Source organism: Elephantulus edwardii, unplaced genomic scaffold (assembly GCF_000299155.1).
Source record: "Elephantulus edwardii isolate Elephantulus edwardi_28Jun2011 unplaced genomic scaffold, EleEdw1.0 scaffold00098, whole genome shotgun sequence".
Taxonomy (NCBI): domain Eukaryota; kingdom Metazoa; phylum Chordata; class Mammalia; order Macroscelidea; family Macroscelididae; genus Elephantulus; species Elephantulus edwardii.
Window position 1 is genome coordinate 5,587,688 of NW_006399848.1, and position 13,279 is coordinate 5,600,966.

A 13,279-nucleotide genomic window follows, 5' to 3' on the forward strand; every position below is an offset into this window, starting at 1 on the left:
GCATACACACCATATTGATATGGATACTGTCTCCTTCTCTGCACTCTACTGTGTCTTTTTTCTTCCTTGTTCTGTCATTCTGAAGACACACACGTACCTCTGATATTGCAGGTTCCATTCCAGACCACCCCCGTAATGCAAATAATCACAATAAAGAGAGTCAAGTGAATCATTTAGCTTTTCTCAAAAGGGAGCTCTGGTGGCATGGTCCCTAGCAAGTTGCAGTATTAACTAAAGGCCACATTTCTCTAGCTGTTCACACCGACCACTCCCTCCACTGGAGAAAGATGGGCCATCTCCTTCCATTACGATTTATAGCCTTGGAAACCCAATGGAGAATCACTATGCCTTGGACCACTTTGAGGCCAATGAGATTACAGTATGTTTATACTGCACAGTAACATAAGTGTGTGGTGATGATGATGTTGCCAAATGCTCTGGAGTCAAGTACCGCTCCTGGCCACCTGTAAAGGACAGATTGCAGCCCTGCCTTGGCCTGTGCCGCCCTCACATTTTCTTCTCTGCTTGAGCCTGTCATTACAGCCACTGTGTCAATCACTCAAGCCCAGAATTAAGCCCCTGTTGGGATGGATGCTGTTTGTGCCTGGCTTGTCGGTGTGCACCTGAACCTGGGAGTATGTGTTTGAGGTTCTAGAGTCATAGTTCATTGGGATCAGGCTGTGTAAACCTCTACTGTTCAGATGACATCTTCCTCTAAAGGTGCTAGATAGTTCAGGAAAGCGCACAGACACCCTCTGGGAACAGTTTATGAGTGAGCAAAGGGAAGTAAATCCCTTTTGCTCTGCACCACCACCTGTATGCTGAACAATCCCAAATGCTTTTCTCTACAGAAAACTCTTCTCTGATGACCTGCCTTGGGAGCTCTGGGGCCCTACTGGGCAAGCATTTGCACTGCCAGCCCTAAAGCAGGTGGTTCAAAACTACCAACCGCTCCTGCAGACAACGATGGTAATCTCCTGTGTGATTTACAGCCTTTGAAAACTCTCTAGAGCGTCAGCTAGCAGTCATTTCTGGCTTGACAGCAATGAGTTAGAAAGATTTAGGACCATTTCCGTCTTCCTGGCTCATTTCTCAAGTTCCCTGGATCCAGAACTTAGCTCCTCATCCTTGTCATCCAGCTTTGCTCAGATTTTGTGTTCTTCAGTTCAGGAATAACTCCTTGTTCTATGTACAAGTGGCCTTTACTTTTTATATAATGCGCAGATACAACTAGGACAAAAGTTTCATAAACTTGTATCTTGCACAAACGCAGTGTCCTCTGTTCATATTTTTAAAAAGAACAAACCACTGTAAACTTTAAAAATCCATTTTATATCCTCCTTGTCATGCATGTGACCTGCAGCTTAAGAAAACCTGAAACAGACATAGAAGGGCCATCTTGCTAGATTCAGAATCTGGCCCCAGCTTCCTCATCCCACGATCCAGAAGCACTGAACTTCACGCTGCTATCCAGACAAGCCAGTCACTCATTCAGTGAGCATATGTTGAGTGCATGTTTTGTGTGAGAAACCTGCTAGGCAGGAGATATCGGGAGATGAGCATCTCTCTGAAGATCCACGCTCTAGTGGGGAGATTACCCAAAACGTCATGAGGTGGTAGAATAGGCCCTACAATAGAAGTCTACAGGAAACCCTTGGAGACGCTGAGAGGCAGCTGTTACTTGGACCAGGGAATCTAGGCAGTGTTTCAGGAAAAGGTGAGACTTGAGCTGCAGCTAAAAACAGGAGTAGGAAGTAACCTGAGAAAATCAGAGGCAGGACCAAGGCTACAACAGGCAGGGAGAGGGAAGCACTCTGCAGACACATGGGGTATAAGCTGTGCGATAATTTGGAGCACTGGACATCTTCTGTTCTAAGTCTTTAATCATAGCTGGACTCCTGTGCTGTCGCCCCCACCCTTCTTTACTTAGCACACCTCAGTGCTCCTTACTATGTTGTCCTCCCCTGCCTTTCTCCCAAAGAACTGTGAAGGCACGAGGGCTAAGTAAGATTCAGGCCCTCATTCCTTTGAACTCCAGCATCACTCTTCATTTGCCCACAAGAATACACCTGTTAGATTGACGGCAGCGCTTCTCTAATCCTGGCCTTCACTTTATGCGAACCAGAGGCCTCAAGGCAGAGTCCTAGACACACCCTCATACCCTAATGTGGTGAGTATGATCAAATGTGGGCCTCCTGAAGGAATAAACTATGGCCTCTTCTGAGTTCTGCTTGAACTTCTGGCAGTTCCCTGTCCATGTAATGTTTCGGCCATTTCTGGATGATCTTCAGCAGTATTTACCTTGCATGTGATATTAATGATATTGTCCTATAATTTACACATTCTGTTGGATCACCCTTCTTGGGAATAGGAATAAATATGGATCTCTTCAGTTAGTTGGCCAGGCAGCTGCCCTCCATATTTTCTGGTTTATTGTGGTGGCCACATTCAGGACTGCATCTGTTATCTGAACCATGTCAATTGATATTTCATCTATTCCAAGGACTTTATTTTTTACTGATGTCGTCAATGCGGCTTGAACTCTTCCCTGTTACTGGTGACTTTTGTTCAAATGGTACTTCCTGACCTTTTTTCAATGTAGACCATTTCTTTTTGGTAAAATGAGTCAGTATATTCCTTCCATCTTCTTTTGATATTTCCTGGGCCCCTCAATATTTTGCACATGGCATCTCTCTCAGTATTGCAACTTGAGACTTGAAGTTCTTTCAGCTTGAGAAATGCTGAGCATGTTTTCCTTTTGTATTCTCTGGCTCCAGCTTTTGCACGCTTTGTTATATCGAGCTGCGCTTTGAAATCTTCTATTCAGCTCTCTCACTCTGACCTCTCTTCCCTTTGCCATGGCTTCTGGACACTCTAATGCAATTTTCTTCTGACTTCGCTTTTGGTTTTTTCTTTCTCCTCTATCTTTGTAATGACTTTTTGTTGTCTTCATGTGTGATGGCCGTGATTTCATCCCCCAGCTCCTCGATCATTGGTCAATGCCTCAAATCTTTTCTTAAGCTGATTTTTTCATTCAGATGGTAGAGATTCAAGGTTGTATTTTAGTTCTTGTGGATTTATTTTCATCTTCAGTCTCAATTTGAACTTGCACATAGTAATTGCAAACAATGGTATTGACCGCTGCTATTGAGCTTCTCCAGTGATTCATTCAATCTGATTCCTATGCAATTTGTCAGGTGAGGTCCATGTTTAAAATCACCTTTTGTGTTTCTTAAAAAAAAAAAAGTATTTGTGCTGAATAAATCATTGAATGTACAAAATGCAATCATTCATTCTCCAAACTCGTTTCTGTCACCAGTCTGTACTTTCTACCATCGCTTCCTCATTGTTTCCAACTTTTGCATTCCAGTCACTAATTAATTAAATTAACTAATTAAACCAACTATTGCATCTTGATTGCATGTTTGATCTATTTTGAACTTCAAGAGTTGGTATAAATCCTCCCTTTTTATATTTTCCTCTTCCTTGGCCTTAGTTATTAGTGCTTATATTTAAATAATGGTCATATTAATAGGCCTTTCTTACATGCATATGGATAGATAATATCCTATCATTCAGAACATTGTACTTTAGAATAGACCTTTGTGTACCCATAGGTGACCACTATTCCTTGGAGATAAAAATCAGTGAGATTCATTTTCTTTGATGGTATCTATCATTCCTCCTTTCCTTTCGCCAGCTTCCAGGTCCATCCTTGCCCTTTCTAACCTGGACTCTCCTTGTTCATCCATCGTGTTTGTTTGAAGTACAGCCTATGGCATTGGCTTCTCCAAACTACGAGCCACTGCGTGAGGGAAAAGGTGCTTCTTTGAAACTTTGAATATTTAGATTATGAATAGGTCCTTCTACATGGCTCCCACATCCCTGGACTGACTCAGTGTTCTGGGGTGTTTTGAAAAATGTTTGCTGCTTACACTGTGCTTACGAGATGCCAAGCAGTGTTGTCCACAAAAGTAAATGGGGCTGGTATCCGCTTCCTTTCACAAGTGAAACTTATCTGTTTCTAAATCATGGTCACATAATTGGTAATTCATAAAGCAACAATTTGAACCTGAGCAATCTTTTTCCAGGATCTGGGTAGTTAATCATAAAGACTTTATGGTTCTCAACTGGTAACTTACCAGTTCATTGACTATAATAGGTCTATCTCACAAAACTGGAAAATGAGATGGAAAAAAGCCCCACTCCAATGGCAATAGACCTGCCCCTTTAATGCCTTGGCTGGGTTAAGCATTGTAGTGTTAGAAAGGCAAACAGGGGAAGAATGTGGAAATTTAGATGCAAAAGTAAAAGAGTTAGAAAACTATTTTGGTGAGGGAGTGGGGAAAGTAATTGACATAATTAAAAATTGTAACTTTAATGAACAGTTTGGCCAATAGGAAACTTGAACATCCTCTTTTAAAAAAAAATAAATAAAAGCTTGCCTCCAGAAACTCTCCTTACTTGGAGAAAAGGTTAAAGTTTTGTGTGCAAGACTTTGGTTCGTAAGGTTGCTATGGGTCGTCTACGACTCTACGGCACTTAACGACAACATAGCCAATAGGAAACTTGAATATCCAATGCTGTTGATTTTATTCCTTTGAAAAATGATGATGCTTAGAAGAGAGGATTTGGAGGAGAAATTGACAGAATTGGAACTACTAAGCAGAGATACTGTGTACTGGAAGGAGGGGCAATCGCTCATGAAAGAATCATGAGGGAGCCACACATCTTGACTCTGTTCCATGGAGATGACAGCTTATGTCTGAGTCCTAAGCCTGCCTCCTGAGCTTGAAGTTGAAAAAAGATAGCAGATTTAACTTGTCTTATCACATTCAGCTGCATTCGTTAGGATGTAGAGATTTGTCTTGGGTGGCTCTGTAGCTGGGTTTGTTTTCACTAAAATAAAATCCCTGGCAGAGGACAATGGAAAAAATCCAGTCTCATAAAGTGCAGTGTACTGTTTTCTATAGCAGAGAATTTAAATGCTTTGGAAATAATAAGTCTGTTTTCCACAATTTCCTGCTCTCCGCTAGGTTCTTGGAACGCCAAATGAGGACACATGGCCTGGAGTTCATTCTTTACCACATTTTAAGCCAGGTATGTTCCAGTAATTACATGTGCTTCACTGTTCCTAAATGCAAAGACTACATATGTAAATATTACCCCTCAAGCTCGTATTTTACCTCAGCGCAGTTCTGTTACTTGTGCAGTTGTTGAGGGGACTCTGGTAGCTCAGCCCATAGTGTAGTGGCCTGCTCGCGTCGCCTGCTAGCGTCTCACCTCTCTGACAGTTCAAATCTCCCAGCATCTCTGTGGGAGAAGGATGGGCAGTCTTCTCCTCTGCACCCACTTAAACCTCATGGAAGGACAACTATGAGTTGGTTCTGAGTTGACACCATAAGTTGGAGGTTTTTCAAGTTGTTGAGTTGATATATGGAGTAGCCCTTTTGTTTTTAGAATTAATTTGCTTGTAAAGCTTGAGTAGTCCCTGGACAGCACAAACAATTAATCACTAGACTGTTACCCTACAAGTTGGCAATTTGAGTCAACCCAGAGGTACTTTGTGAAAGTGCCTATTTGTCTACTTTTTTTGTGAAAGAAAGTCCTATTTATATACTTCCAGAAAAACCAGCCATTGAAAATCCCATGAAGTAACATTCTCTTGACACACATGGGGTGTTTGACCATGAGCCAGAATCTGTGTTAACAGTCCCTGTTTTACTTTTTAAATAATGAAGTCAGTACCATTACTTATGAGAGATTTTCACTGTGTATGCTGCTGTTGTATTGTAGAGTCAAAACTGACCATAGGTGTTTCTCCAACAGCTTTTCAGAAGCAGTAAATCACACAGGAGTTGATTGTCTGTCTTTCTCCTGCAGAGCAGCTGGTAGATTTGAACATTGTACTATTGCATTGGCAGTACAATTCCTTACCATTAAGCCACCATCGTTCCCTTTGCAATACGTACTTCTCTGATTTGGGAAGCTAGCTAATTGTATAGTAAACATTCCTTTTCATCATGAAGAAGACAAATGTTTATGTTGATAAAACAAAATTTAGATCCTGTTTTAAAATTAATCCATTAAAATCAATGCATGTGGATTCCTATAATAAAATTAGGAAAAGCATTACATTGTAAAGCAAACATCAAATCTTGATTTTTTTTAAATTACAAAATTAATGCTATATAGTCAAATAATTTGAGCTTAAGTATGTAAGTATTCTGAATGTCACATTCAAAGAAAAAAACTAAAATTCAGCTTGAATCCGAACCAATTCATGAGTGACTCAACTCAGGTCTGACCCTCCTGAGTTTGCAAGGCTGTAAATGCCAGGGGAGATTGCCAGTCTCTCTCAGGTGGAATTGCTGGTGGATGTGAAACCCTGGAGAGACGTGACTTTTGGATTAGCAAAGTAAGTCTCAAGAGACTAGGCCAAGAATACTCCTTTAATCCTTTTTAAATGTAAAAAGTTGAAAATCCTAGGATATGGGAAAATCCTAGAGCAAATGTGGAACTTTTGAAATAACTTGTCATATTTTTTCTGCTCAGTAGGTGGCAGTCATGAAACTTGACATTTTAATAATTACACTTAACAGACGTGGAATTTTCAAAACAGTCCATTTAATTTTTGTAGGAGACTTGAAAGGTTTGGAATTGAAAATTTAATAAAATAAGTGGAATGGATTCTTATAAAATGATACTCTTGTTGGTTGTTTTTTTTTCTTCCCACTGTTAGCAAAAAAGAAGGATCTATGAAATACAGACACACCATAAAATTACTGAAAGAGATTTTATGGAAGATCTAACAGCATATTATTCTATGAGGGAAGTGAATTATGAATAATTTCTGTGAGGGGAGCCAAATATATTCTTTGTCTCCTCATCCCTCCTTTGGGGGACTATCAGAATAAATTATCAATCCCAAAGAATGACTGGGTTGGGAAGCTATTTTTGTTCTTAATATTTTTCTACAGGAAGTGTACAGTGTGCTTAAAATTCTTTTATCCTCCTCTGCTTCCCAGAAGACTTTTTGTACTTCTCCTGGAAATTCTAAATGGTTTCTATGTCTTAAAAGATGGTAGAAATTTGCCTTCATAGGAAAATTTTTTTGTGGGTGGTGACAGTGATGTTTAAACCAAGCAAGAGGCATCTTCTGATGCATCTTTTGTTCCTAATGGCATTGAAGTGAAAACACAGCTCTTTACAGAAGATCCAAATGTGGGCAGATAAAGGATTCCCTGTGTTAGAATCTTAAATCCTAGGGAAGGAAATATGGAAAGATTTTAAGTGAATAAAATTTTTTGCAGGAAGGAACAATTAAGACAGTCATTTGATTTGCCACGTTTTTGCACTAGAAAACATGGTGCATTTCTTTATTTTTAGTGTAAATATAATTCATCTTCACAAGTAGCGTACACGGGATTTATTAGTGTGTCCTGAAAAGTGCTATCATACAATGCAAATCAAGCCAACTTGTGATCTTCATGAGATCTGGGAAGTATGTGTGTATTTGCTGTTCAATGAATATTTATTGATCTGGATTACATTGCCAACATTTCTATGAATCTTCAGGTTGCTTCGTTGTTCTGTACTATCAAGTTGGAACTAACTTACCACTGATCCTCCAGGGGATTTTCCGTCGCAGTAGATTGCGTGGGAGGAGACTTCCCATCTTTCTCCAGTGGAGTAGTTGGCGCCTTTGGGTTGCCAGCACAACTCCTTACCAGCTCCCTAGGAGCTCCAATGGCCCAGTGGCAAGAATCTGTGCTGCAATCTTGAAGGCATGCAGTTCAAATCCACCAGCTGCTCCATGAGAGAAGGATGGGCAGTCTCCTCCCAAGTGCTTACTGCCTCTGAAAACCAATGGGAAGGTCAGCTTTGGGCCATTTCTGACTCTATAGCACACAGCCACAACCACCACCACTATTGCATATTGGAAACTAGAAGAATGGGAGGCCAGGAGAATATTGCTGTTTATACAGTGTAGGCATGTGGACTGATATGCCAGGAAGGGAGTCATGATATAGCTAATGGCTTGTGAATGAAGGCAGACAGAAAAGCTCCCTGAGTTGACATGGGGAGAGTCAGAGGAGACTAGATTGAGAACAGACTGAGGCAGTGGAAGTAAACTGTCCATTAATAGTTGAAACATGGATGTTCAAAGTATGAATCTAGGAAAACTGGGAGTTTTAAAAATTTAAACGGAATATACATAAAGATATCCTAGGTATCAGTTAAATAATGGTATTGGACATTTTGAATAAGAAATGATATGATCTGCTATTCTTGAATGAAATATTGAAGAAGAATGGTGAGACAGTCATTGTCCAAAGACTATTTAAAGCTATAGCCTGGAGTAAAATGTAACCAGTGATAGAAGGGCATCTTTATGTATACAAGATCTCTTAATATGACTATTACCAAATTTATGCACAAACTGGGAAAGCTGCAGATGAAGCTTTCTAGCAGCTTATGCAGTCTGAAATTGCAGTTGAGATACATTACTACTACTACTTCTACTACTAATAATAATAATAATTAGTGAAAGGAAAACAAAAATTAGGGTAAAAGAAAGATTGGTAGTTGGAAAATATGTCCTTAGTGGTAGAAATAAGGTTAGAGATTGAGTGATAAAATTTTATACAGCCAATAACTTACTATTTTAAAATAGATTTTTTAAAAAAAAACATAAATGACTACATGTGTGGGCCTTATCAGATGAAATACACAGGAACCAAGTTAATTACATTGACGAAAAGAGACATTGGAGAAGTACAGTATCACCAATTGTAACAAAGCCAGGAGTTGATTATGGAAAAGACCATCAACTACATCATATATAAGTTCAAACTCAAACTGAAGAAATTAAAACAAGTCCACAAGACCCAAAATACAGCCTTGAGATTGTCCCATCTGAATAGCTTTAATACATTGAATACCAATGAAGCTCAAGAGACTGGATGGGATCACATCAAGGACATCATCCATGAAGAAAGGAAAAGGTTATTAGAAAGACATGAAGGAAAGAAAGAAGGGATCAAAATAGATGTCAAAAGAGACCTTGTTCTTGACTGTAGAGATGCGAAAGCAAAAGGAAGTAAAGATGAAGACAGCTCAACAGAGATATCAAAAGGCAGGTAGAAAAGATGAGCAAAGTGTAAATGATGGAGAGGATGTGGGGAGATAGGAACTCTCTCACATTGTTGGTGGAATTGTGCAATGGTACAACCACTCTGGAAGGCAGTTTGGTGTTTCCTCAAAAAGCTGAACAGAGAAATTCCATATGACCCAGCTATTCCATTGCTTGGAATAGACCCCAAGAAAATGAGAACTGAGGCTCAAACGGAAACTTGTCCACCAATTTTCATAGCAGGCTTATTCGCCATCACAAGAACATGGAAACAGCCCAGATGTCCAACCACAAACGAATGGATTGAGAAGTTGTGGTATAGCCATACAATGGAATACTGTGCAGCACGCAGGAGCAATCATTTTGTAAATTACTACTTAACTTGGGAGGGACTGGAGAGCATTATGCTGAGTAAACTAACTCAGTCCCACAAGGACAAATACTGTATAAAACCATTATTTTATGATGAGTATGAGGATCCAAGTGGCAAGGGAGGTGAAAATAGAGGGGTGAGGACTGGGGGGTAGGATTGCACAATTCGATGAGTAGATGGGGTGAAGGAAATGGGAAGGATCTTTTGTTAAAAACAATGTATTCTAGCTTTGTAAAGAAATCAGAATAAAATAAAGCAGCAACAACAACAAAAGAAATAGGCAAAGAACTGGAATTAGAAAATCAAAAGAGAAGGCAACTTTTAAAATTCCTCAAGATGAAAGGAAGAGGGAAAAAAATTCAAGCCTCAAGCTGCAACACTGAAGGATTGATTCTTTGGGCAAAATACTGCATAATGCAAGGAGCATCAAAAGAAAATGGAAGGAATAAATAGTCATGGTGCCAAAAGAAGTATTCGTTGACATTGAACCTTTTAAGGAGGTTGCTTCTAATTATGAATCAATGATAATGAAGGGAAAATGTCTACCCTGAAAACATTAGCAAAAAGAAGGCTCCCAAAATGGACAGAATACCAGTCGAGGTGTTTCAATCCTAGGTGTGCTTAACAAGACTATGTTAATAAATTTGGAAGAGAGTTACATGGTCAATTGACTGAGAGAGATCCCATTTAAAAACAAAGGAGGGGGAAAGTGATCTAATAGAATTCAGTAGCTATTCAACAGTATAATTAACCAGCAAGTAAAATCTTGTGAAGATAGTTTACAAATGTCTGGAGTATTACATCAACAGGGAATTTACAGAAATTCAAGCTGGATCCAGAAGAGGCTGTAAGAGATCCTATTATTGATGTTGAATGGAACTTGGTCAAGGAGAGGGGAAATGACATCGGAGACAACCAGTGTTGGGGCAGGTCATTCAGGGCTTGAAGGTCACTTTGAATCCTATGCTGTTTACTCTGAATAAAGTAGAAAGTGTTAGAAGGCTTTGAATGTGGCTGAACTTATTCCGTGGTTACCTTTCAGTAAGATCACCCTGGCTTGTTGAAACTTGGAGGCCAGGACAAAAGCTAGGAAACTTGAAGGAGGCTTTTACAAGAGTCTGGAAAAGAGATGGGTCAGTGTAACACAAATACTGTAAAGATCCCCTCTGAAACTTCTCTTTTCAAGCTCAGAATTTAGTATGGCTTCTCCTTGGGAACTATAACAAAACTGGAGAAAACCTAAAACTAGCAACTTTCTAGAAAAACTTTTTTTTTAATATATAAAGAACAATCAGATGAACACTGACTTTGATTTCTCGCATGTATATATCCTCTTCTGTACTTACTTATGCTAACCCAGTTACTTCTTAACTTCCATTTATTCCCATGGCAACCAGGCAGCTGTGACAGGCCACAGGCTCTCTCAAATATACATATATTTGCATATACATGTGTGCTACATCTAATATGGAGGCTAATCTTGGAAGTAGCATTTTCCCATCCTTTTCTTTCAATTTCTTTTTTAAGAAATGTATCTATTTCTGCTTTGAACTCAATAGCTTGCTTTATTTACGTTAGGGAAATGGTGTATGACATTTTAAAAGCAGGGTTTTCTTTTTCCTTCAGTCTCTTTCTAATATATCAGGGTTTCCTTTCATTGCTGCTCTCAGGAAGCTTCCTGTGGGACAGCCTTGGATGTGAGCAGTTATCACAGATGGTTCAATTCCAACCAACCCCAGTCTCTAACAAACAATAAGAGCTCACTTTAAAATTAAGACATGCTCTCTTTCACCTATTTCATAGTTATTTATCAAAGTACCTGCACTCTAAGGCTGTGTTTCCTCTGGGTAAGAAGCTCTGCCATAAGCGTATAAGGGACATGTTTTCCCATGCTTCTCCAATGCTGCAATACATTCACAGAGGATATAGGAATGTGGTAGCTGATGTACCACTATAAAGAGAAATTGCAAATTTTCTAGTACAGGATATATTAGGACTAACGCTTTATTGATTTGTAAAGTTTCATTTCCTGCACATCTTTAAGGGGTTATTTAGACTTTGCAGAATTTGATAACAAAACACAAGTAGACATTTGAGTAACAGTGACTGGATGTAGAAGTCCGCAAAGGCCTTGAAATTCTTTGTAGCCAAAGAATGCCCCAGAGATCATTGAGCTGAAAGTGAGGTTATTAAACTGTGCCATGACTATATGAGGAAATTGAGTATTTGATGGGGAAGAAACCCTGGGGAGTGGCAAGTCTGCTGTCACCATTATATGGTTAGAGATATTGAAGTGCTTTCCTAAGTTTAGTGTCAAACTAACAATAGAAACTATTTCTCCTTAGTCTGAGTTCAGTGCTCTTTGTTTCAACAAAAGATATGATCATGCTGCAGAACATGTATCAAGATTACTCACTGATTGTCTTCTAAAGAGCATTTTATAACAGGTGGTCTACAAAGAAAATCTTAGAAAAGTGAAGGAGCTGACCTTGTGTGGTAACGTATGGACGTAGAACAATAAATATCACTGTTTATAATTAGATTCCAAAAGAACACATAGACTTAACATAAGATTTTAATCTAGAAATGTTTCCCGAAAGGGATGTCCAACAACAATAGAATGGTTCTTGAAGACTCATTGAGGCTGAGCCAGGAATCAGTTCCAACACAACAGGACACAACACCACTTTGTCTAAATGAAGTTAGGGAGCTCTACTAGCCAAAAGCAGATGGTTCAACTCCACGAGCTACTCCTTTTGAAAGGAAGATGGGCAGGCCCCTCCTCCCCCCGTGTGATTTACTGTCTCTGATCAGCTATGAGTCAGTTCTTACTTGATGACACACAATAACAACAGAAGTAAGAAGTTACCCAATAGAAGAGGATGTTCAAATAGTAAAAGTTTGATAATGCATATTTTTTAAAACCAGTAAATTAAATAAGGTAAATAAAGAAGGATCTTACCTTGAGGTCGTTGTGGTTTGAATTATGCCTTCGCAAAATACCTGTTATGTAATATGTATGTATAGAGAATTGTGGTGGCCTAGTCTAGAGACTAAGGTGCGCCTAATCCAGGCCACGGTTTTAACAATTACTTGCTATGCTTCAGGGTGCTGGACAGTGACTAAGGATGATAGGAGAAAAATCGATGCCTTCGATGACTAAGGGTTACAAAAGAAGAATAGATGCCTTCGAGTTGTGGTGCTAGAGAAGAGTCTTGAACATACCATGGACTGCCAAGAAATCAAATAGATCTGTCTTGGATAGGGTGAAGCTATGTCTTTCTTTGGAGGCTAGGATTTTGAAGCTCTGACTCAGTTACTTTGGGCATATGGCCAGGAGAGATCAGTCCTTGGAGAAAGACATCATGCTTGGAAGGATGGAGGGACAGCGCAGGAGAGGAAGAGTCAGGAAGGTAACACTGCATGGTTCAAAATTGGAAAGGGCGTGCACCAGGGATGTGTCCTGTCTCCATACCTTTTCAATCTGTATGCAGAGCAGATTATTCGAGAGGCCGGGCTCTATGAGGAGGAGTTGGCGTCAGGATTGGTGGAAGATCTATTAACAATCTACGTTATGCAGATGACACAACCCTGCTTGCAGAAACTGAGGAGGACATCATGCACTTGCTGCGGAGGGTCAAGGACTGCAGCCTTCAGTATGGACTGAGGCTCAATGTCAAGAAGACAAAGATTCTCACCACTGGACCAATTGGCAGCATCAAGATGGATGGCGAAGAGATTGAGATTATTCACAGCTTCAGTTTGCTTGG

The 13,279-nt window shown here is 39.7% G+C and overlaps 1 protein-coding gene across 3 annotated transcripts in view; it reads left to right on the forward strand.

The window, feature by feature from the left end:
• Nucleotides 1-13,279, forward strand: part of CDK14 (cyclin-dependent kinase 14) — a 691,509-nt gene that overhangs the window by 589,109 nt on the left and 89,121 nt on the right. For all 3 annotated transcript variants that reach the window (XM_006891459.1, XM_006891458.1, XM_006891460.1), the window contains one exon: nucleotides 5,037-5,100. In XM_006891459.1, the coding sequence (XP_006891521.1) occupies nucleotides 5,037-5,100 (64 nt within the window). The remainder of the gene's footprint in view (nucleotides 1-5,036; nucleotides 5,101-13,279) is intronic.